Raw genomic sequence first — 25,128 nt, 5'->3', positions numbered from 1 at the left:
GCAAGCTGGCACTCTATCCTGAGGCAAACCAGCTTAGGCTCACGTGTCTTCTTTTGATCTTTTTTAACCACTTAAAAATATGAAAACTATTCTTAATTCAAGGGCACTGGCTTACTCACCCTCATCCAGACAATTCAATCAGTCAGAGAAGACTTTTAAACTGTTTCACAAAATATCAGGCATTGCTACAGAAAGTCAGAGTCAGTTGGGAAGCTTCAATTTCCATACACAGAATGTTCTCTGAAGGCAGTTACTACTGAAATAATTCAAGAGGGGAACCCAGGGCACTAACAAAGAAAATTAAGTTTCTGACTCCATTGAAAGATCTCTGAGGAAAAACAAATTTCTGGTCCTACAGACCATGAGTTTTTGATATGGGAAACTGTAATTTTACATTATTTTATACAAGAAGGAAAAATCAGCAACTTAACCATCAAGTGAAGGGAAAGAGTGGCAACAAGTTGATTATAATCGAATAGAGGGACCTAACTGCAAGCTCCAAACAGGTTACGGACCCAGAGTTCGGGAACAAGGTCAGAGTTCGGTGGCCTCTGAAAGTGAAGCAAGTATCATCAAATAATAAAACAGCTGTGAGCAAAAGTGACCTACCTGAAGAGATGGTTTGTAAGCCTGTTGCTAATGAGAAGGACGCCTCCAAAATTTCATCAGACACTAAAAAAACAAATAGTCTGAGATAAACTGAGCGCTAAGTAACCATATCAATCTATGGCAATGTCATAACAAGGATGGAGGTCCCCATGGAGAAAGACAAGCCAAAGATAAGTGTCTGTCAGTGTTCTTCACAGGGCAGGTGAGGTGTGCCTGGCCTCATCGGGAGCCCTTTTTGCTTTGAGGACAGATGGGTGCACCCAGGTACCTTGTTGAAAGAGGAAGCCTCCAGGGCAGACTCTGTACTTGCCATCCACTCTGGAACAGAAGGGCTTCCGGACTCTCCCACTGAGAATTGATGCTCTGGCCAGGCCACTCCCGTGACTCATCTGCCTTATAGATATAGCTGTCCTCGTAAATTAAGAAACTGGTATTCATATGTGTTACTAAGTGTCTGATGATTTTGGTAAGTATAAAAAGTCCCCCCAAATCTCTCGATCATGTCCATGGTGAACTGATAAAAAACTCCATGCAGTTCTCCCACGCAGTTTCTGGAACTGCACGCAGAGGACACCACAGAGGGATACCTAACCATGAGGGGTCGCCTTGGTCAGCTACTGACTGCCCTCAGGAAGCGGGTAGAATAGCTGGGAACACTGGGCTCTCAAGGTGGACTGTCTGCTCTGAACAAATTCACTTCCTAACTTAGATTTTTTAACCATCCTGAGCTCAGTTTCTCCATCCTATAAAATAGACAAAGAAGGACTATACCTTGAAGAGTTGCTGTGAGGAGTAAGAGATCATGGACATGAAGCGCTTGGCACAATGCCTGGCACCAGAAAGCACTTGACAAATGACAGGTGTTTTGTTTTGTTTTTTGTTACTATCACTGTCACTGTTTTTTATTCTTAACTGTAACAACAATGATAACCATTTTGCTGAATTCACTGACTCTGAGAATATTCCAGCAGTTGATCTTCACTCACAGCAGTTTTCCTCTGTATCTGAAGCTTTGGAGAGCTTGTCCCCCTTCTTAGGGCACAGCGCTCATTCCAATTCACGATCCTAAACAACTTGCTCACAAGCTCTTCAACGTGCAGAGCTGCTCCTCCTCCAACAGCTCCCAACTGGTCACAGGGCACACCTGCTCATCCTCATTCCCGACTTCAGACCAGACTCATACATCATTACAATTGCCTCAAAATTCCCATCCTTTTTCCTACAGAGCGTCCTTTTTCTCTTCCATGATTATAAAATAAGATCTCTCCAACATTATGGCAAGGGTACCAGCTACCAACTCCTGTGTAGCATTTTAATATTCCCTTACATGTGGCAGATACACAGAGAGCCACCAGGAAAATGCAAATTAAAACCACAACTGGCTGTCACTTCACAACTTCTAGAATAGTCACAATAAAAAAAACAGATAATAAATGTTGGCAAAGATGTAGAGAAATTAGAACTCTCTTACTCTGCTGGTGAAAGGTAAAATGGTATAGTCCCTTTGAAAATCGGCTTAGAAAGCCCCCAAAACTTAAATATGAAGTTATCATATGACCCAGCCATTCCATTTCTAGGTAAAAATTTAAGAGACCTGAAAACATAGGGCCACACAAAAACAAGTACATGAATATTCAAAGCAGCATATTCCTAACAGCCAGAAAGTGTTAGCAACCCAAATATCCACCAACAGATGAATGGATAAACAAAATGTGGTACAATGAAATATCATTTGGCTATAAAAAGGAATGAAGTACTGACTCATGCTACAATACACATGAACCTCAAAAACCTGAAAGAAGCCAGACGTAAAAGCCACATATCGTACGTTTAGGTTTATATAAAACGTTCAGAACAGGCAAACTTAGACAGTAAGGAAATCAGTGGTTGCCAGAGGTCGGAGGGGTTGGGAGGAAATGGGAAGTGATTTTAACGGATATGAAGTCTCTTTTTGGGGCTGAAAATGTGCATCGAATGGATTGTGGTGATGAATATACTAAAAAGTACACATTAAGTAGGTAAGTTATAAGGTAAATTTTATCTTCATAAGGTTGTTATGCAATAAACAAAAGATAAATTATTTGCCAAAAGAACAATGACAGATGACCTGGAGGAGTGTGGAGTCCCTGAGTCAGCAGGAACCATGGTAGTAAGACAGGCAATTCATGAAACGGGGCTGAAATTTTCCCTCAAAAACACAAACTGCAAATATGTATTTAACAGCCACTCAAATCAAACATCTGTTAGCTTTTCATGTGACTCCAAAACATTTTCATGACCTAGCTACAGACCTTATAAAACAGTACCTTACAAATATACATTTAATGTTTTGGGGAGTTGCTTTTTTGGAGTCAAGGAAACTCTCATATCAGATCTTATACTACATAAGCTACAGAGTTAGTTATAACTATCAAATCTAATTCCTTTATTTATTTGATAAGCATTTATCATATGCCTACTATGTGCCAGGCAGTGTCCTAGGTGTCAGGGATGCAAAGACGGCTGGGATGCAAACCCTCCTCTCAAGGAGCTCACTGCACACAGTGAGCTGAGACTTACGAAGCAGGATTAGAAGGACATGTGTGCGGCTGCAAATGAATTACCGGTAAGTGCCTAATAAAGGTGTTTCAATGCAGATGATGGTATAAAACATTTTCAGGGCCGTGAGCATCAACCCTGGAGTGACCAGTCTTCCTACAGAGCAGCCTACCTGTTGACATGCTCCTCCCAGTCCTCTGGTGGGGGAGGGGCGTCTGCATCAGTCCGGGCGAAGATGACATGCCTTTCACACTCGTTCATCACGCTGCGTGCCTTCTGATTGTCGTAGAGTGGCACGGGGGTTGAAGTGACTGTCTCCACATCTACTGGGACGTCTGACTCGCTGTAAACGGGCGAGAAGATTGGACCAGGCCACACGCACTGTATACAGCACAGATGTTTAACAATCCTCTGGTTGCCAAAAACGTCTCTTCACTATCATCAGCTTTAAAACATGCACAAGCACATTATATCCACAAGAAAAGTATGGTTCAAAGTCATCTTTCCCACACTTGTCAAGTCTCTGCCCTCTGACACACTCTGATGTGCTAGGGGACATTAGGTCATTTTTAAACGACTGTATGCAAAAAATAACAAATAGTTACTTTTTAAAAAAGACAAATATATTCCATAAGCAAATAGCTGAATGCCTATATGTGCTTCCCAATACAACAACTATATGCCACATGAAACTACTTAAAGAAAAATTACACAGCATTAAAAATTCAGTTTCTCAGTCAGACTAACCACATTTCAAGTGTGCAACAGATATATGTGGCGGGTGTCTGCCGTATCAGATGCACAGGTACTGAGCATTTCTACCACTGCAGAAAGTTCAGTTGGACAGTACTGATCTGAGTTGTAACTATTCATACAAACTTTCCCCTTCACCAGCAAGTCAACTGATAGTAACTATTTGCTGTAAAAGCCCATGATTGTCTAAGATCACCTGGAATGTAGACACCTCAGTGATTTAACTCACTGAGAAAAGGGCCTAGACCAGAAACAAATAGAAATGGACATCTAAAGAATCTTTGATATTTTCTTTTTAATATTTATATGCACATATATATATACATATATATTTTTAAGATATTTTTTTCAGTTTTCTTGTACTTTATTAAAATGTCCTCTTTTTTTATTTATTGATTCAGAGAGGAAGGGAGAGACGAAAACATCAATGATGAGAATCATTGATTGGCTGCCTCCTGCAGGCCCCACAACCCAGGCATGTGCCCTGATCAGGAATCGAACCGTGACCTCCTGGTTCATAGGTCAGTACTAAACCGCTCAGCCACGCAGGCCAGACTGAAGAAGCTTTCCTATTTAAAAATGTTAATGAAATAAGGGTCCTTCATTGTACCGTCACCCTAAATATTATGCCAATCAAACTGGTCTATGGTTGTCTACCAAACATCACTTTAACTTTCTGACATCCATGATTTTACTGTATCCATTCCCAATGGCTGGGATAATTACACCACTCTGAAATGAAGAGAAATCACATGCAGCGAGATTGGGTGGTGGGTGAACGAGCGGATTACTTCTCTGGACCAGGCACTTAGACCTGTGTGCCTCATAAAGAACTCTGATTTCATCATTCCAACATATCCTCCCTGAGCTTTCCCCAACTCGGGGCATACCCAGCACTTAAGGCAGAAATCTAAAAGTCATCCTAATATCACCTTAGGCCTTAACTCTGGTCCCTTTCCAATTCAGCACAGCAGGTCCTGTTGACTCTACCCACAAAATAAATCTCAAAGACATCCATTTTTCTCCTGTACTACTGCTGCCCCTATCCAAGTTATCCTGACCTCTGGCCCCCTCTATTGCAATGGCCTCCTAGCAAAAATTCAAAGTGACCTTTTAAAAATATAAAAACAACTTCTCCCCTAGCTCCCACTTACACCCCCATTACAACTATACTCCAGACACAATGACCTAAAATGAGTTCACAGAACATACCAAACTCCCGCTTTCGAGGGCTATCTATATGGAAACGGTTTATAAGAGGAAATAATTTTCTAAGGACTGAAATAGCCAAATCCACAGAACCCCACTTTTAAAAAATACAAGATACAAACACAGGAGTTCCAATGTTAGCAATTTATTATATAACTAGGAAACAGGAAAAAATTTCAAGTTCTACATAAAGGAACTCATGAGCTATGCCCCAAGTCAGAGGCATCAAGATTATGCTGAGTAATTCCCTAAAGGCAGAGATCCTGTGTTCTGTATAACAAAAAACACCAACAAAATGCTGCCATCCTCAGGAAATGAAACAAAAACCACTATTCTGTATGTTTAAAACACATATTATAGTAATTCTAGCTCATTAAGGCTCAATGGGGGATCTAAAGAACCAAAATATAAGATCTCTACTCCCCAACAAATCTAAAACCTGTGCTATAGGAAAGATGAGACATTAGACATTAGATCAGATTAAAACAAACACACTAAAGCCTGTTGGTTACAGCACTGCCCTAACATGCCAAGATTGCTGGTTTGGTCAGGGGCACACAAAAATCAACCAATGAATGCAGTAAGAAGAATCAATGTTTCTCCCTCCTTTCCCCCCAAAGTCAATAAATAAAATTAAAAACAAAAGGTCCTCCCCAAAACAGCCGAAACCGGTTTGGCTCAATGGATAGAGCGTCGGCTTGGGGACTGAAAGGTCCCGGGTTCGATTCCGGTCAAGGGCGTGTACCTTGGTTGCGGGCACATCCCCAGTAGGGGGTGTGCAAGAGGCAGCTGATCGATGACTCTCTCTCATCGATGTTTCTATCTCTCTCCCTTCCTCTCTGTACAAAATCAATAAAATATATTAAAAAAAAAAAAAAAAAAAAAGCTCCTCCCCAAAACAGCTTATAAGATTACTAAGGGTGTGATTTGGACATCAAAATATATCAACTAATGTTAAAATATAATTATTAATAGAACACCTTAAAGCTCAAAAGAATTGCTAAATAGGTTTATTTAAGCCAAATGTAACTATATCACCTATTACATACTAAATTTATGGAAAAAAATTTCTGCCCTAGCTGGACTGGCTCAGTAGATAGAGCATGACTGATAGGTCCTGGTCAAGGGCACATCCCCAGCAGGAGATATGCAGGAGACAGCTGATCAATAACTCTCTCTCATCACTGATATTCCTTTCTCTCTCCCCTTTCCTTCCTCTCTGAAATAAAAATATATTTTTGAAAATTCCTTACCCTGTAATTAGCCTGGCTGAAAATATAACCAGACGGAAGAAAGGTTTAGGTCACCTATGGGTGACAGTTCTGAAACAGCTAAGGGAGAAAGCAAGGTCTTGGGGAATATACTCCTACTAAACTTTATGGTGAAACCAGGAAAAGTTTATTGTTGCCAGCGTTTGGGCAAGCCAGCACACTGGACTAAAGGAATGAGTCTAATCCTATGTGGGTTATACTCTATCAACTACCCTTCAGTCAGTCTTATTCTCTTAATTATTCAGTTAAATAATCCTCTTCCACACGTCCAATCACCTAAGTGGAATAGGCTGTTTACATTCTTTGGAACATCCTGCTTTCCTGTCAGATGTCTTAAATGCTGATGTCCGTTCAGGCCCGATATCCTCGCACGCTTACCAGAGATGCTCGAATTAGACATCCCAGCCCCCACAATCCCCAGAAAAGTCCTCTTTAATCCACCTGACCGCTGCCCCGTGAGGGCAACCACAGCCCTGAGGAGAGGAGCCCCCACTCACATGGTGCTTTCATGCTGCCGCCGGGGAGTGACGAAGAGCATGCGGGTGGGCCGGGCGCTACTGGCATCTGGGTGGGCGCTCCATGGCTTGGCATAGCTATGATCCAGAAACACCAGGTCCAGCTCCCGTTCGTGCACTGAAAGCTGGAAGAGCAGGGAGGTGCCCATGCGCCGCGCTGACGACTGGAAGTCCCTCTCCACGCCGCGGTGGGCCATGGCAGCGCAGGGCGGCCAGTCAGGGGGCAGCTGTCCGCATGCTGGCCACCTGCGGCGGAAAGGGCGTCAGTCCGCACGTCCCCAACTCTCCCACCTGCGCACCGCCCATGCTCCTTCCACCGTTCCCGCCTGAGACGCCTCTGCACGGCGCCCCTCACCTCCGCCGGGAGGCCCCGGGCCCACTCCGCCCTCACGAATCTGGCGCCACCAGCGCTGCGCGCAGCCTCTGCGCCGGAGGCCGGACCGGGCGCAGACACGCTCCCTCCGCGCACGGACTCGCGGGGCCGGCGCCTCGGGCTCTTAAGCGCCGGAAGGGCCGGAGCCAACAGCGCGGTCACCGGTGCCGACGCCTCCCGCCCCTGAGCTCCAGGCGCCCCTATGGCGGGCAGCCCGGCCTCCGGGGCCCTCTGATGTCTGTGTTGTGTTAAGTGAAAGTTTTGCAACAACTTCCTAATGCTCTGGCGTTGTTAAAAGAACAAATGAGGGCTCCTTCGCGCAGCCCGTAACAAAACGCCGCCCCGGAGGACCTCGTCCCTGCCCGGTGGGCGGTCCCCGCAGACCGCCCGGGGCTGCGGCCGTCCCCGGGGCCTCGCCACGGAGCCCCGAAGCCCCCGTGCCGCAGGCGGGGCCTATCGTTCCCCCTTCACCGGGGAAGGCGCGGGTCTGAGGGGCTGGAGCGACTAGGCCAAGGTCACAGAGAGTTCGCGACCAGAAGGCGCCGCCTCGCACCCGCCCGGCCCAGTGACCCAGCACGACCGGCCGCCCCGGGCCGGGATCCAGCCCCGGGCCCCCGAATGCCGGGGAGCCCCGAGGCTCTCGCTGGGCCGCCGCCTGCCGCCCCGGGCCGCGATCCCCAAGGCCCGCCACCCAGCGGCCCTACCTCCCTCACCCGCGATCCGCGGGCCGCGCGCTAGGCCCGGGCGGCTCTCAGGGCGCGTGCGCGTTACCGCCCCCAAGCTCGGCTCTCCGGCTCCGAGCAAAACGCGGAACCGGATTATAGCCTGAGCGGGAGGGTCGGGGAGCGGGAAAACCCGGAGTGGATCACTGCGCCACAAAGGCGGGAAGCGGAGAGCTTGCAATGGGCGGATCTCCGAGGCAGGTAACAACTCCGTCCTGGATCCACCTCCTGCGAGGACCAAGGAGGACGCTGGCTCTTGCAGCAGCAATCCTGCTGACCACACCCGATGTCCCTTCACCCCTCACCTCTGCCAGAGCAGGCCCCCTAAATGTGCTTGTCAGGAATTCTACTCTTAAGAAACAACCATACCTTGCCGGTATGGCTCAGTGGTTGAGCATTGACCTATGAACCAGGAGGTCACGGATCCCTTCACAGTCAAGGCACATGCCTGGGTTGTGGGCTCGAAGCCCAGTGCAGGAGGCAGCTGGTTAAAGATTCTTTCTCATCATTGAGGTTTCTCTCTCTCTCTCTCTCTCTCTCTCTCTCTCTCTCTCTCTCTCTCTCTCTCTCTCTCTCTCTCCCCCTCTCCCCCTCTCCCCCTCTCCCTCTCCCTTCCTCTCTGAAATCAATTTTAAGAATATGTTTTTAAAAAGAAGAAACAACCACAAGAAAAACAAAAAGTTGCTATAAACTAGTCCATTAAGGGCACCCACAGATGGCAACTGAAGTCCCAGAGAGATCTCTCAGCTGGGGGAGAAGTGCCACTGAGAATTCTGGGATCTAATCCTGGGGAGAGATCACCAAGCTGAGGAGGGTACCCACATAACATCTAGCTGTGAAAAGTAGTGGGGTGCTCTCTGCCAGGGAGTGGCAGCTGAAAATTTGGGCAACCTCTTAAAGGGCCAATGCACAAAAACTCCCTGTGGAGCCACCCACCTTGTGCTCTGGCAGAGGGATGGTAAAATGGTGAAATGGACTGGAGCTGTGAGAGCAGAACCCAGGATGGGGGGCTTGGGGGGATAGAGCTCAGAAGGCAGACACCCCAAGTTTCTTGGGCTTAGTCATTCCCTCCAATAGCCAGAGGACATCTTTTCTACATACGTATACACCTGCCTTGCCTGGGGGAAGACAGTTGACACACTCTATTAAAAAACACCTTGCCCAGAGACCATTTAAGAGATTAAAAGTAACAATTAGCCTCCAGGCAGAAGCAACTGCCCCATCCTGTTGAAAAAACTCTCTTCACACCTGAAGACAATTGCCTCAGGGAAATTCAAGTAGGAATTCTATTAGTCTGTGGACGGAGGCAGACTCTGGAGGCTTTGAGTCTTAGCCTGATCCAATTAATCAAAAACAGCCTTTAACGCTGTCCTGCACTAGAGATTGAGAGGTGTAGTGGATCTATCTAATACATAGTCACAAACCCAAACAGACAAACAAAATGAGGAAACAAAGAAACAATCTCCAAATGAAAGAACTAGCGAATTCTCCAGAAGAGATAATGAACCAGCGATAAGAAATTTGTCTGAAACAGAGTTCAGAGTAATGATGTTAAAAATGCTCAACACGCCGAAACCGGTTTGGCTCAGCGGTAGAGCGTCGGTCTGTGGACTGAAAGGTCCCAGGTTCGATTCCGGCCAAGGGCATGTACGTTGGTTGCGGGCACATCCCCGGTAGGGGTGTGCAAGAGGCAGCTTGTCGACGTTTCTCTCATCGACATTTCTAGCTCTCTATCTCTCTCTCTTCCTCTCTGTAAAAAATCAATAAAATATATTTTTAAAAAAATGCTCAACACTATGAAAAAGATATAGTAACTATGAAAAAGAACAGTCTGAGATAAAGAATGACATAACACAAAGAACACATTGGAAGGAATATGCAGCAGATTAAGGGAAGCTGAGAATCGGATCAGTGAATTAGAAGACAGAGTTGAAAATATCACTCAATTAGAGAACGAAAAAGAAAAAAACAATTAAAAAACAGGAGGACAGCTTAAGGGAGCGACAGGGTGAAATGACAATATTAGAATAGCAGGTGTGTCAGAAAAGACAGAAAGAGAGAAAGGAATAGAGAAGGTGTTGAAGAAATAATGGTAGAAAACTTCCCTAACCTGGTAAAGGAGAAAGTCACACAAGTTCAGGAGGTACAGAGAACCCCAAATAAGAACAATCCAAACAAACCCACGCCCAGGCACATCTTAAAATGCCAAAAATTGAAGACAAAGAGAGAATCTTAAAGGCAGCAAGAGAAAAGAAAACTGTTACCTACAAAGGAGTTTCCATAATGCTGACACCTGATTTCTCATCAGAAACTCTACAGGCCAGAAGAAATGACATGAAGTACTCAAGGTCATGGAAAGCAAAGATCTGAGACCAAGATTACTATATCTAGCAAGGCTATCATTCAAAATAGAAGGCCAAATAAAGTGCTTCCCAAACAAACAAACAAAAAAAAAGAGTTCATCACCACCAAACCAGCATTACAAGAAATGCTAACGGGATTACTGAGAAGAAGAAACAGAGAGAAACCTAGCCAAACAGAATTAAAGGCTAAAAATAATTTCTCTCAATAATAACTCTAAATGTAAATATATTAAATGCTCTAATTAAAAGGTGCAGGGTACCTGAATGAATACAAAAACATGACCCAATTATATGCTGTCTACAAGAGATCCACCTCAAAACAAAAGACACACACAGGATGAAAGTGGAGGGATGGGAAAAAAATTTTCATGCAAATGGGGAAAAAAAAAAAGAGTTGGAGTAGCAATATTCATATTTGACAAAATACACTGAGTGGCCAGATTATTATGATCTCTGAATGCCTAATAATCTGGCCACTAAGTGTGTGTGTGTGTATGTGTGTGTGTGTGTGTGTGTGTGTGTGTATTAGAGGCCCGGTGCATGAATTCATGCATGGGTGGGGTCCAGCCAGCCTGACAAGGGGAGGGGACATAGGCGGTTGGCTGGCCTGCCTGCTGGTCCAGCTCTTGGTGGGGGACAATTTGCATATTAGCCTTTTATTACATAGGATATACACTGAGTGGCCATATTATTATGCATTCAGAGATCAATAATCTGACCACTCAGTGTAGACTTTAAAAGCATCATGCTAAGCAAAATAAGCCAGTCAGAGAAAGATAAATATCATATTATTTCACTTATTTGTGGAATATAAAGAACAACATAAACTGATGAACAAAAATAGAGCCAGAGGGGGGCAAATATTCTAAAACATAATAGAAGTAATCCTATTATTTTCAGATTTTCAATATTTTCTACAACTTTTTTGATATAGTATATATTAGTACAGTTTTGGTAATCCTATATAATAAAACCCAAATATGCAAATCTACCAAATGGTGGAACTACTGTTGGCTATGACACACACTGACCAATAGGGGGCAGACACTCGATGCAGGAGCTCCCCCTGGTGGTCAGTGCACTGCACAGGGTGAGCACTGGTCAGCCAGAAGCTGGACTCATGCTGGCAAGCATAGCAGCGGTGGCAGGTGCCTCTCTGGCCTCCATGGCAGCAATAAGGACCCCTTGGGGGATGTCTTACTGTCAGCTATGGGGAATGGGCCTAGGCTGGCAGGCGGATATCCCCCTGAGGAATCCCAGACTGAGAGAGGGTGTAGGCCGGGCTGAGGGACCATCTCCCCAGTGCATGAATGTTGTGCACCAGGCCTCTAATATTATTATATTTAAAATCCTTTGATTCTTGAAATATTAATGTTTATTGCATGTAATATTATTATATGTACGATCATTTTTTGAATAATTGTTTATTGCATATAACATATTTAAAATTGTTTTTCTTGAGGTATTAATGCTTATTGCATGTAACATTATATTTAAGATCGTTTTTTCTTGAAATAATAACATTTATTGCATGTAACATTATTATATTTAAAATAGTTTTTCTTGAGCCGAGACCAGTTTGGCTCAGTGGTAGAGCATTGGCCTGCGGACTGAAAGGTCCCGGGTTCGATTCCAGTCAAGGGCATGTACCTTGGTTGCGGGCACATCCCTGTGCAAGAGGCAGCTGATCGATGATTCTCTCTCATCGATGTTTCTGACTCTCTAACCCTCTCTCTTCCTCTCTGTGAAAAATCAATAAAAATATATTTAAATAAAATAAAATAAAATAAATAAAATAGTTTTTCTTGAAATAAAGAAAATGGGGAAAAAAGAATAAGGAAAAATAAAAGAAACATTTATCCAGAGTGGTGTTGAAATGGGATAATAATGGCACTTGGCAAGAACACAGATAATTACTGTGAGGGACCCTAGAATGTTTCAGAAGAAGAAAGATTTGATGAGGGGCTTGGGGTGGTCATGAAGAGAAGCCACCTGAGCTGGGCTCTGAAAGACCAGGCCACTGCAGAAGGGCTGGAAAGGTTGGTAAGGGCCCAAACAGATACAGCTAATGTGCCAAGTACAACCCAGCACCAATTCCTTTGGCCTTCACATTACTATCTTACATTTTTATTTAATTGTAAACATTTTAAATTTGGGAGACTTCATGTAAAAATCAAGGTTTCTGGATTCTCTTGAAAAAAACTGGAGTCTGTGGCAGCACTGAGCTCAGCTGGTGCGGCAGCATGGGGTCTGCATATGCCCGCCCTCTAGGCAGTCTCACTGGCCTCAGTGGCCCCTGCGGTGTTTGATTCATCACCCACCCCTATGTTCACACACTCACCACCCCTGGACTACAGTCAAACGCAGATGTCCCTGGAATGGAAAGCACCATCAGGGGCCAAGTCCAGTCATTTTTGGGTGATTAGTGGATTGGTTGATTTTGGTCCCCCACCAGGGCAGGAGTGAGACTAATGACTTGTAATGCTGATGGAAATAGGGTAGCCAAAGGAAGAGACACAGTGCTGCAGACAGACTGCCTGCCTGTGCGATGCCACAGGAATCCCCAGTGTCTAGAGGAAGGTGGGGGTGGGAGTGGAGTTAGGCAGTGCGGAGAAAGGAGGCAAAGTGCCTCTTCACAATTCTGGACTATTTCCAACAAACAGAAAGCTTCTCTGTAGCGGATGTTAAAACCATAGTGCCTTCCTGCAATGGCAAACGTGACTCATTAATAACAGTCCACTCTCCCTCTGAACCTGATGTGACTTCACAATTGTTTTCTCCATCCAAGACATCCAATGGATTAGAGTTGGCCATCTCTTCTCTATAACACCTCTCCTTCCTCTGATATCCTGTAGGATACACTGGCCTTCATTTATCCACAAATATTTCTTCTACTACCCTGTTTCCCCGAAAATAAGACAGTGTCTTATATTAATTTTTTCTCCCAAAGTTGCGCAAGGTCTTATTTTCAGGGGATGTCTTATCTTTCCATGCGCTAGGTCTTATTTTCGGAGGATGTCTTATTTTCAGGGAAACACAGTATGTGATATAAGTACTGTGTTAGGTGTTGAGGATATAGCCTACTTCTTTATAATCTACACTAGTGGCCCGGTGCATGGATTCATGCACATTGAAAGAAAATTAATTAGAAAAAATAAAAACATGATATAACAACAACAAAGACATGATATAAAAACAACAAAAACATGATATAAAAATAAAAACATGATATGAAGCTGATAAAAACAATGACTGATAGATTGATTAAACTTATTCTAATCTCCTTGCATACCACATTAAGAATAAAAACATTTTCAGATTTGCTTGACTAATTTTCTTTTTAATGAAGTATTTACAACTTTAATGTCATACATTTCTTTGAACTCGAGAGAAAGTAATATATAACTGATGATGTCTGAAAACAGGTTCAGGTAGGAATATCCCTACTCTGTCTAGATTGGCACCAGTAAGAGCTTTGCTAGTATATGTATTGTGCATGTGTGAATCAATGTTTATTTTTAAATTGCCAGTGTTGTCATATGTGAGTTATATGTACCAGCCGGATGGTCAGTCACTTAGCCTTTTATACATATATATGTATATAATTATTTAATTTGTAATTGTGATAGTAAGGGCTAACATTTAGAGAATGCCAAATAAACTCTAAGTGACATAAATTATTTACTTCATTTAATCTTCTCAACTCCTAGGTTCTATTATAGTCATGTCCAGTGAGGTAGACATGGAAGACAAGAACAAATGACAAAATTCCGTCCTCAGCCAAGAGGCCTTGAGAGCAGTCAAAATTACAATGGCATTGAGACTTTAACTTTACAAACCCAGAGGGCGTAAGAGCTAATTTTCTTTGTTAAAGAGAGACTCATAGCTGAACTTTAGTTTCCTTCCAAAGAAAGGCCTAAATGTTTGCTTACACATTAGGCAGGACTTCTCCTAAAACATGATTGAAATAGTCTTTTACTTTCCTATCCCATTGTTCAGATTGCCTCCCTTCTCATTTTCTTGTCTAAATTGTAAGACCTTGGCAACTGTTCACTGCAGATAACTTGCTTGTATAAAGAGAAAATATTATCCTTATATCTGATCTTGAAACCAGAAGGATAGAATAAAAGAATAAGAAAAGAAAAAAAGAGGAAATGTAGACATATTGTTTTGTTGCCCCTGACTTCATGCCCTGATTTTTTCCTCTTCTCATTCCCCTGATTCCTCCCCAGAACGGGGAACTACCCACCTTTGTGACATCACCTCTATTGCTAAGCAACAGACTCAGGAGTCCACTAGCCCCATACGCCCTGGGGGAAGCTTTGGACAAAGGTGCTGGGAGAAGGAAGCTCCGGAGGAAAGGAGTCGCCAACATGCTGCGTGTGATAGTGAAGTCTGCCACGATTAACCCGCCCCTGAGCCCCCCACCCAGACCCTGTGTGTCTGTCTACTTCAGAGGTAAGCACCAGGAGTCTGGGTGGGAGAGAGACCCAAGAGACAACACGTGTTCAATGAAAACAATAGGATTATTGGTGCCCCATTATGTGAAAGATGCTCTGTCTGACAGAAAGCTAAGGTGGACACCTCCAGTTCTTTCACAACTTATCATCTTTATTACCATTATTCTGACATTTTTACTAAGGCATGGTTATGGAAAAGAGAAGATTAATACTTTTCTCAAATTATTAATCTCAAGCTTCTATGAAATAGGGTTAAGCCACAAACTCAAGTTTAAAGAAAAAAAAGTACCTGCTTCATAGGATCAATGTGAGGATTTTATCTTATTATTTTTTAAATAACTTTTTATTTTATTTTATTTTATTTTATTTTATTTTTAATATATTTTATTGATTTTTAACAGAGAGGAAGGGAGAGAGATAGAGAGCTAGAAATGTCGATGAGAGAGAAACATCGGCCAGCTGCCTCCTGCACACCCCCCACCGGGGATGTGCCCGCAACCAATGTACATGCCCTTGACCGGAATCGAACCTGGGACCCTTCAGTCCGCAGACCGACACTCTACCACTGAGCCAAACCAGCTTCGGCTTAAATAACTTTTTATTTTCAATTACAGTTGACATACATTATTGTATTTGTTTCAGGTGTACACCCCAGTGATTAGACATTACTTAATACTTAATAAGTGATCATCCTGATAAATCTCACATCCATCTGACAACATACATAGTTATTATAATACTAGGGGCCCAGTGCACAAATCCATGCACCTGGAAAGGAACTGTGGGCCGAGAGGCTGCGGTGGGCACAGGGGCAGGTCTTGGCCCATCCTCCGTGCCCCCACCTGGCCCCTCCTCTCATTGCTCCAGTTCCCTGTCTGCCCACAGCCCAGCCCCCTGCAGCAGCGGGTGCGAGCACCCAGTGGGACCGCAGCATGTGGGAGCAAATAATTTTCAGTAAACAACAGAGGCTTGCCCAGATGACAGCAACCAGCACCCCGCCTTGATCCGGCTCCCTGCTCACTTGTGCCACCCTCCTGCTACTGATGCCGGCCACATTCCACGCGCACCCTTTGGTGGTCAGGCACGTCATAGAGACAGGTTGTTCAGTTGTTCCACTGTTTGATCTATTTGCATATTAGGGTTATATATATATACATAGATTATTGACTATATCCCCTATGCTTTACATTCCCATGACTATTCTGTAACAACTAATTTGTATTTCTTAATACCTTCACCTTTTCACCCATCCCCTCCCAACACCCCTTTCATCTGGCAACTGTCAAAACATTCTCTGTACCTATGATTCTATTTCTGCCTGTTGGTTTATCTAGTTTTTTAGATTCAATTGTTGGTAGATATGTATTTATTGCCATTTTATTGTTCCTGTTATTTTTTTTTTAATCTTCTTCATCCTGCAATACAGACCCAGAGCCACCTCCAGGCAAGTTATTGTCCAATAACTGAGCCAGAATGGGTCCAGTGGTTCCTAACAGAATGCTTCTCAGTTCTTCCTTCTCCTCAATAGTTATTTCTTTATTTTTATTTTTTTCCGAAAGAAAATCACTTTATTGTAACTGATTTGTAAACATCACAAAAGCTGGTTTAAAGAGGCCACACAAACATCTGCTCAGCCCCAAAGTGAATTATCATCTTAATGAACTTCTACACAGTAAGCACACTCTCTTCCACTGCAATTCTGAAGTGAGGAAACTAGCATTGATATAGGAGAGTTAACTATTAGTTTTATATTCACTATCAGTTATATTTTTATACTAAGTTAACTTGGACATGAGAGATGATTTCCCATTTCTTCAACTTGACCTTCTTGATTAGGCTAATCCATCTGCAAATTTTCACTGTTTCAGCACCTCGCTGAAACCCTCACAAAGCTTAAGGTCACCCTGGTTCTGGGCACACTCCAAGAACTGTTTCATCTCATAGTGGCATGGGCCAAACTGCTGCTGCTCTGGTTCGCCTGCGTTCCCGGGGGCTCCTGGTAAGTGATGTCAGGCCTTGCGGGCTCTGCATTACTTCCTCCACCGAAGCCCCCGGTGATGGCATGGCTCAGCGTGTGGCCTACGGCAGAGCCCACAGCCACACCGGCGGCAGTGGTTGCCATCTGGGCCATCAGACCTGGCTGCCGGGGCGCAGCAGCAGGTGCACCAACAGCAGAGGGTGCAGCTGGTGCTGGCGGGTGAGCTGCTGGTGCTGGCCTGGGTGCAGCTCTCATCGGAAGTGCCCGGCTGGCCGGAGGGACCATGCGGGACTTGCAGCTTTGGCTTCCACACGGCATCGCCACGGAATAAACCGGCCGGTGTCTGCAAGTGCGAAACTCCTAGAGGACCTCCTCAATAGTTTTTTGTTTGTTTGTTTGTTTGTTTTAATATATTTTATTGATTTTACACAGAGAGGAATTGAGAGGGATGGAGTGTTAGAAACATCGACCAGCTGCCTCTTGCACACCGCCCACTGGGGATGTGCCCGCAACCAAGGTACATGCCCCTGACCAGAATTGAACCTGGGACCTTTCAGTCCGCAGGCCGACGCTCTATCCACTGAGCCAAACCGGTTTCGGCCTCCTCAATAGTTTTTAACTTGAGGTTATCAAATGGGTCTTCTTCACACACAAAGTGAGCAGGCGTGAAATCTGCCTTTGTGTGGGGTGGGCTGAGAACTTTCTGTTTCCTGGCACTGCTGCTGACCCAAGTCGGGTGAGGCTGCCATTTGCTGTGAGGTGGTAAGGATGGGGTTAATAGGAGGTGGCACTGGGCTGTACTGTGAGTGTTGGAGAAGCTCCTTTTGTTATCGTCCTCTGGGGTCTGTGTGGGTTATACACCCTCCTGTTGTAGCTGAGCTCTGATTGTTATTGGCATGTCAGTGGACGGTATTTATCCAGGCCGATCAGCTGCAAGGACTGGCTGTGACTACTGACCACCGACTTCCACCCTCCTTGCAGAATCAGCTGGGTAGGGTCCACTCTACAGAGCAAGACTTATTTCAGCAGGACACTGGTGCCCACTGAGTCCACCCTTTGAGTGTTTTGCTTGTGGAAGTGGTTGGTGTTGGTGCTTCAAAGTGATCTGAAGCTGTCCACTGGGTGTGCTGGCTCTGGGGTCCCCAGGATGTGCACTGCCTGTGTCCTGCTTAGAGCCACTTGGCATGAGCTACAAAGCAATCTGCAAATGGCTGCCATTTGTGCTGGGCTTGGAGGTACCCAGAGGAGATCATGCTGGGAACCAAGACTGGTTGCTGCTAGTGCCAGATGCTGCTTGTTTTAGAGAATTTAGGAAAATCTGAAGCATGAGCCAAGATTGGCCATTTGTATGGAAAAGACACTGAAAATAGCATGGGTGGGCCTGAAAGTTGGTGGGGCAGGGCCTCAGGGAATCACCAGGGTGTGTGTGGAGGGAGATAGTGTTAACAAGGTTGATGGAATCTCAGATATGGCATCTGCCTGCTCTGTTTGGGGAAAGCTCATCAAAGGAAAAGGCCTCTGCCTGCACTTCCGTCTGGGAGAAAGCTATCCCTCCAGCTCTCCCCCTGATTCCAGACAAATAAGTTTCCCCCATAAGTCTCTGGTGCCTTTCAAGCTGCTGCCTGCCACCCCCACCCTATCACTTTCTCCCTGCCCCCAGCTCAGAGGAAGTGAGTCAGAGTAAGGCCGTGTCTGAGCCCTTTAAGAGGAATGCTGTGGACTCCAGCAGCCTCTGTCTCACTCCGTTTCAATCCCCACTGGTTTTTACAGTGAGAAGGTATGGGGACTTCTTTTCTCAGCACTGGAACCCTGGGCTGAGGGGCCTGGTGTGGGGCTAGGGCCCCTCGCTCCTCAGGGGTGAGCTTCACAGCCAAGATATTCCTCCAGGTTTTTATCAGCCACATTTGGGTGTGGGACTAGCCTGTTCTGTGCCTGGCCCTCTGATCAGTCTTGATGTGGCTTCTTTATATCCTTACCTGTAGGCCTTCCATTCAGCTCAATTTCAGGCAAGTTCTCAGTGATGGTTGTTCCATAGTTTAGTTGTAATTTTGATGTGATTGTGGGACAAAGCAAGATTGTGTGTACTGGAAGTCCCAATGAAAGGACTTTAATAGATATATATATATGAACAACTTTTTCTGCAACTTTTGAAAATTGCCCAAGAATATTAATTACTTTTATAATAAAAAACATTTATATTTTCACAAATATGATTTTTGCTCTCCACAACAAATGCATGAGGCAAATAAGGGAAGTTTTTTTTTAATAAAAAAATATATATATTATTGATTTTTTACAGAGAGGAAGAGAGAGGGATAGAGAGTTAGAAACATCGATGAGAGAGAATCATCGATCAGCTGCCTTTTGCACCCCCCCCACTGGGGATGTGCCCACAACAAAAGTACATGCCCTTGACCAGAATCGAACCTGGGACCTTTCAGTCAGCAGGCCGATGCTCTACCACTGAGACAAACCGGTTTTGGCAAGGGAAGTTTTATTTTATTTTATTTTTATTTTTTATTTTTTATTTTTTATTTTTTATTTTTTTAATAAATCTTTATTGTTCATATTATTATAAATGTTCCTCATTTTTTCCCCCTCTATTGCTCCCCTCCACCAGGTTCCCACCCCACCCTCTGCCCTTTCCCCACCCCCCATAGTCCTCATCCATAGGTGCACAGTTTATATTCAGTCTCTTCACAGTTTATGGTTCAGTGGGTCAGTCTCCCAGTTACCTGAGGTGAACACTCTTGGTGCCCCCTTTTGTGGACTGTGTCTATAGCCTTGTTGTAGTTAAGTCTTGATTGTTGTTGGTATCACTGGGAGGAACTGACTCCAGGCCAACTGGCTGTGAGGATCAGCTGTGTCTATACCAGGAGACAGCCTTATTCGACTAGCCTTGGAAAATTGCAAAAGCCTCTGTGCTCAGCTTGGATGGGGCAGAGTTTCAGGGTGGCACTTACAGTCTTGGCTTCCATCAGCCCCGCCTTATGAGGTTCCTGAGTCTCAGTGTTCCTCAGGGTCCTTCATACTCATTGCAAGCACCTCTGAGAGTGAGGTGCCCTGGAGTTTCACACACTACCAAACAGTCTAGGCTCTCCCCCAATGAGCCTGGAACTGGGGTTCAGTGCAGTTAGAAGTGGCGTTGGAAGTGGGGTTTAGAGCAGTCTGGAGCTTTTGTCTCCTTCCCACTAGGGCAATCCAGGGGCACAGTCAACAGTCTGTTCTCTGGACACAAGGTGTGCGACTCCAGGGCTCTGCCTTTCGCCGCTCCCCTGAGTTTCCACCTTACAGCCCAGACTCCCTCCGTATGAGCCTGGGTCCCTAGGATCTTGCCCAGAACTGGGGTTCAGTGCTGTTGGAACTGGGGCTCAGCACAGTCTTGAGCTTTTGTATCCCCGCTAGGGCAATCTAGCAGCAGAGTCAACAGTCTGTCCTCTGCAAGCAATGTGCACCCCTCTGGGACTGCCTTTCGCTGCTCCTCTGAGTTTCCGCCTTACAGCCCAGACTCCCTCCGTATGAGCCTGGGTCCCCAGGATCTCGCCCAGAACTGGGGTTCAGTGCTGTTGGAACTGGGGTTCAGCACAGTCCGGGGCTTTTATCTCCTTCCCTCTAGGGAACGCCAGCCAGGCAGTCAGCTGCCCCTCTCCGGCTCCGTCCTCTCCCCATGTGCACACTGCATCTCCGTACCTTAGGCTTTTATGGCTCCTCTGATTTTCCTTCTGGTTTTCTCTTTCCTTCTAGTTGTAGAATTTCCAGTCAGCCAACTTTCCTGTAGTTCTGGATAATGTCCATTTTGTATTTTAGTTGTATTTTTTTGAAATTGTTGTGTGAGGCTGCAGTTAGGTGTTTACCTATGCCAACATCTTGGTTTCTCCTCGGGAAGTTTTATTTTTAATAGATAAGGAAAAAAGTTCAAGAAAGGTGGGAGAGAGAGGGTTAAAGGGTTTATGAGAGAGAATGAAAGAGTTTATCTCAATATATTAAAGGATGAGCGACCATCCAACTGTCTGACTGGCCGGTAGGTATGATGAACACTGACCACCAGAGGGTAGACACTCAACGCAGGAGCTGTTGAACTGTGGTGACTTGGTAATGGCGGTTCTCAGGTGACACACCCCAGAACCAGAGAGGAGAGAGCCAGATTCTGGGGTGTGTCACTCAAGAACTGCCCTCTCCAATCCGAGACCCCTCGGGGGATGTCAGAGAGCCTGTTTCAGCCCGATCCCCACAGGCCAGGTCGAGGGACCCCACCTACTCGAGGGATCCTGCTCTCTCTGCAGATGCCCTTCAAGCTGCAGTGCTGCCCCAGGTGCAGCCAGCTGGGGAGGGACCGTGGGAGGTTAGCTCCAAGGTATGTCCAGCCTGTCTCACCCAGTCCTGACCCACCAGCCACCTTCTAATTAATTTCCTTTCCATGTGCACGAATCTGTGCACCAGGGCACTGTATCTTCATAACAAAGAGCCTGGATTAAAAGGGGAAGAAAAAGAAGAACAATCACTGCCCTGAGGGATCCAAGATGGCTGCACAGGTAAACACCTAGGCACCTGCACACAACAATTTCAATAAAATACAACTAAAATATAAAGACATTATCCAGAGCTACAGGAAAGTCGACTGACTGGAAATTCTACAACAAGAAGGAAAGAGAAAACCAGAAGGAAAAGCAGAGGAGCTTTAAAAGCCTAAGGTACGGAGACACGCTACGCGTGAGGAGAGAACAGAGCCTGAGAGGAGGGGGAGGCTGAGTGCCTGGCTGGTGTTCCCTAGCAGGAAGGAGATAAAAGCTCCGATTGTGCTGAACCCCAGACCCAACAGCGCTGAACCCCAGTTCTAGGCCAGACCGTGGGGATCCAGGCTCAAACAGAGGAAGCCTGGGCTGTGAGGCAGAATCCCAGGGGAGCAGCGAAAACTAGAGTCCCGGGAGTCGCGCACATTGAGCGCAGAGGACGGACTGTTGATTGCTGCTAGATTGCCCTAGTGGGAAGGAGACAAAGGCTCCAGACTGTGCTGAGCCCCAGTTCCGACTGCTCTGAACTCCAGTTCTAGGCCAGATCCCAGGGACTCAGGCTCAAACAGAGGGAGCTGGGCTGTAAGGCAGAACTCCGGGGGAGCGGCAAAAGGCAGAGCCCCTGGAGGCGAGCACATTGAGCGCAGAGAACAAACAGTTGGCTGTGCCATGGGACTGCCCTGGCGGGAAGGAGACAAAAGCTCCAGACTGCTCTCAACCCCACTTCCAACCCCACTTCCAACTGCACTGAACCCCAGTTCCAGGCTCATTGGGGGAGAGCTTAGACTGTTTGATAGCAGGCGAAATTCTAGGGCACCTCACTCTCAGAGGTGCTTGCAGCAAGTACAGTAGGACCCTGAGGAATACTGAGACTCAGGAGCCGCATAGGGCATGGATGACGTGGCTGACAGAAGCCAAGGCTGTAGGCTCCACCCTGAAACTCCACCCCATCAAGGAAGCTGCAAAAATGCGGAGACAAGGAAATAGATCACAAACGAAAGAAATGGAGGACAAAAAGCGACTGGATATAGAGTTCAAAACCACACTTATAAGGTTGTTCAAGAATTTCCTAGAAAAGATTGATAAGTCCTTTGAGGATATGAAAAGGGATCAACTAGAAATAATAAGGAATCAACAAGAAATAATAAGGGATCAACAAGAAATAAAGAATACATTGTCTGAAATAAAAAATATTTTATGGAGTCCTAAAAACAGAATGGAAGATCGCAAGAATCAAGTCAAAGATTTGGAACATAAAGAGCCAGAAGACACTCCTCCGCAGAAGCAAGAAGACAAGAGAATCCAGAAAGTTGAAGATAATGTAAGAAACCTCTGGGACAACTTCAAGCGAACCAACATCAGAATTATGGGGGTCCCAGAAGATGAGAGAGAGCAAGATATCGAAAACATACTGAAAGAAATAGTGACAGAAAACTTTCCCCACCTGGTGAAAGAATTAGACTTACAAGTCCAGGAAGTGCACAGAACTCCAAACAAAAGGAATCCAAAGAGGACCACACCAAGACAAATCATAATTAAAATTCCAAGAGCAAAAGACAAAGAGAGAATATTAAAAGAAGCAAGAGCAAAGAAGGTAGTTACCTATAAAGGAGCACCTATACGATTGTCAGCTGATTTCTCAACAGAAACCATGCAGGCCAGACGGGAATGGCAAGAAATATTCAAGGTGATGAATAGCAAGAACCTACAGCCAAAGATAATCTAATCTATCCAGCAAAGCTATCACTCAGATTCGAAGGTCAGATAAAGAGCTTCACTAATAAAAATAAAGCTAAAGGAGTTCATCACCACCAAACCAGAATTATATGAATTGCTGAAGGGGGTTCTTTCGGAATAGAAAGTAAATAAAAATAAAAACTATGAACAACAAATACGCGACTATCAACAAATGAATCTAAAAACCAAGGAAATTAAAAAAAAATTGATGAACAATATTAACTGTTGAATATAATAGAATCAAAGGTATGGAAGGGGAGTGAACTGATGATTCTCAGGGAAAAGGGGAGAGGGGAATGTGGGAAGAGACTGAACATAAACTGTGCACCTATGGATGAGAACAATGGGGGGTGGGGAAAGGGCTGAGGGTGGGGTGGGAACCTAGTGGAGGGGAGCAATGGAGGGGAGAAAAAAGAGGAACATTTGTAATAATATGAACAATAAAGATTTATTTAAAAATAAATAAATAAATAAATAAAAAATAAAAGGGGAAGAAAAAGAAAAATGAACCATCTATTGGTGAAGATTGTGTAAAGGTAGCTACAGGCAAATGAGGTTTTCCAGGGTACGTGGCACTGAGAAGACTTTCTATGAGAGACATGAGGCAAGCATGTGATTCCTTCCATTTCTCTCTCGCTCTCACTCTCTCACTCTCTCTCGCTCCCCCTCACCCCCCAGCCACCATCTTGAGAAGAATATCAAAGTAATGTAACAAGTAACATAACAATTTAGAGGTTCTTTGCAGGGCTACAGACTGTTCTTTTTTTTTTTTTTAATATATTTTATTGATTTTACAGAGAGGAATTGAGAGGGATAGAGAGTTAGAAACGTCTATGAGAGAGAAACATCGACCAGCTGCCTCCTGCACACCCCCCACTGGGGATGTGCCCGCAACCAATGTACATGCCCTTGACCGGAATCGAACCCGGGACCCTTCAGTCCCCAGGCCGACGCTCTTCCACTGAGCCAAACCGGCTTCGGCCAGACTGTTCTTTGTTAAAGATATTTCTGGAGGAGGGGGATTTTAGCAGATAAAGAGCTTTAAACCCTTTATCTATGTGTCGGGATGTCTCTTTGGGTACACTAGGCTTTGCTCTGAGAATAAATAAACCCTTGCATCTCAGTGCCAGAACACAACAAAAGTTGATTTCTTGCTGTAAGCCCTGTGTGGATGGTGGTCAGGCAGCTCTGCTTCTGTGGCTGCAAAGTCCCCCTGCCAGCAGGTGGTGAGTGTGGATTTGGGCAGTGGGGAGAAGGAGAATGGAGAACTTCACAGAGGTTTTAGGAGCCAGGCCTGGCAGTGGTGAATGTCCCTCCCATGGCCCTTTGGCCAGAACATGCCCCCTGCCACCACCCCCCAGCTGCAAGATGGCTGGGAACTATGTACTCAAGAAGAAACAGAAACAAACACAAAACATTATCTGTCACTAGAGCTGATGTCACGCTTATAAAAAGTGAGAAATTCTGAAACCCCCGGGAAGAAGGAATCGGTGCCATTTCACACCTGCCATTATAGACTTGGAGATTTACCTTTTGTGTGTGTTTTTTAATCGTCACCTGAGGACATGCTTTTATTAATGCTATAGAGAAAGGAAGGGAGAGGGAGAGAGAGAGAAGCATAGATGTGAGAGTGAAACATCAATTGGTTGCTTCCCACATGTGCTGGACTAGGGATCCAACCAGCAACCTGGGTATGCACTCTGACCCAGGAATCAAACCCGTGACTTTGTGGTGTACAGGACAATCTTCTACCAGTTAAGCCACACTGCCAGGGTGACTTGAAGGTTTTTAGAGCTTCCCACCTCTCTCTGCCCCACTTGAACCTAGACTTTGAAATACTTCCTGTCCCCAATACCAGCCCCTTCATGTCTTTGCAGATGTCAAGAAGAAAACTACGGAGGGAGAAGGAAATAACCCCACATGGAACGAAGTAAGATGTGCCAGGACGAGCCCAGAGGAGGCGGTGACACCCAATAGTGAGGGAGAGGACGTGGAGCCTCACAGCTTTTCCCAAGGCTGGGCATCTTGGCCCAGGAGTAGCCTCTCAGCTGACGAGGCTGTGGAGGCCTGAGGGCCGCAGCAGCCACAT

At 45.2% G+C, this 25,128-nt stretch overlaps 2 protein-coding genes and 1 pseudogene across 8 annotated transcripts in view; 1 reads left to right on the top strand and 2 right to left on the bottom strand.

Moving 5' to 3' along the window:
• Positions 1-8,076, bottom strand: part of KANSL3 (KAT8 regulatory NSL complex subunit 3) — a 36,962-nt gene extending 28,886 nt beyond the window's left edge. For 2 of the 7 annotated variants that reach the window (XM_036453914.2, XM_036453916.2), the window contains exons 1-3: positions 7,973-8,076; positions 6,878-7,141; positions 3,320-3,490 (exon numbers count right to left, since the gene is read on the bottom strand). In XM_036453914.2, coding sequence (XP_036309807.1) covers positions 3,320-3,490; positions 6,878-7,092 — 386 coding nt within the window. In that variant the 5' untranslated portion in view covers positions 7,093-7,141; positions 7,973-8,076. Of the gene's footprint in view, positions 1-609; positions 673-3,319; positions 3,529-6,877; positions 7,142-7,250; positions 7,377-7,972 lie in introns of those variants that run through there. The other 5 variants (XM_036453915.2, XM_036453917.2, XM_045587260.1 and 2 more) reach the window with 5 other exon arrangements.
• Positions 8,077-14,596: 6,520 nt separating this feature from the next.
• FER1L5 (fer-1 like family member 5) overlaps positions 14,597-25,128 on the top strand; it is a 51,623-nt gene continuing 41,091 nt past the window's right edge. The window contains exons 1-2 of the mRNA XM_045587259.1: positions 14,597-14,811; positions 24,917-24,969. Coding sequence (XP_045443215.1) covers positions 14,727-14,811; positions 24,917-24,969 — 138 coding nt within the window. The 5' untranslated portion in view covers positions 14,597-14,726. The remainder of the gene's footprint in view (positions 14,812-24,916; positions 24,970-25,128) is intronic.
• Positions 16,370-17,130, bottom strand: LOC118727919 (annotated as a pseudogene).

This window comes from Pipistrellus kuhlii, unplaced genomic scaffold (genome assembly GCF_014108245.1).
Source record: "Pipistrellus kuhlii isolate mPipKuh1 unplaced genomic scaffold, mPipKuh1.p scaffold_m20_p_27, whole genome shotgun sequence".
Taxonomy (NCBI): Eukaryota; Metazoa; Chordata; class Mammalia; order Chiroptera; family Vespertilionidae; genus Pipistrellus; species Pipistrellus kuhlii.
The sequence above is the reverse complement of the archived record's forward strand: the minus strand, read 5'-3'. Positions and strand labels throughout refer to the sequence as shown.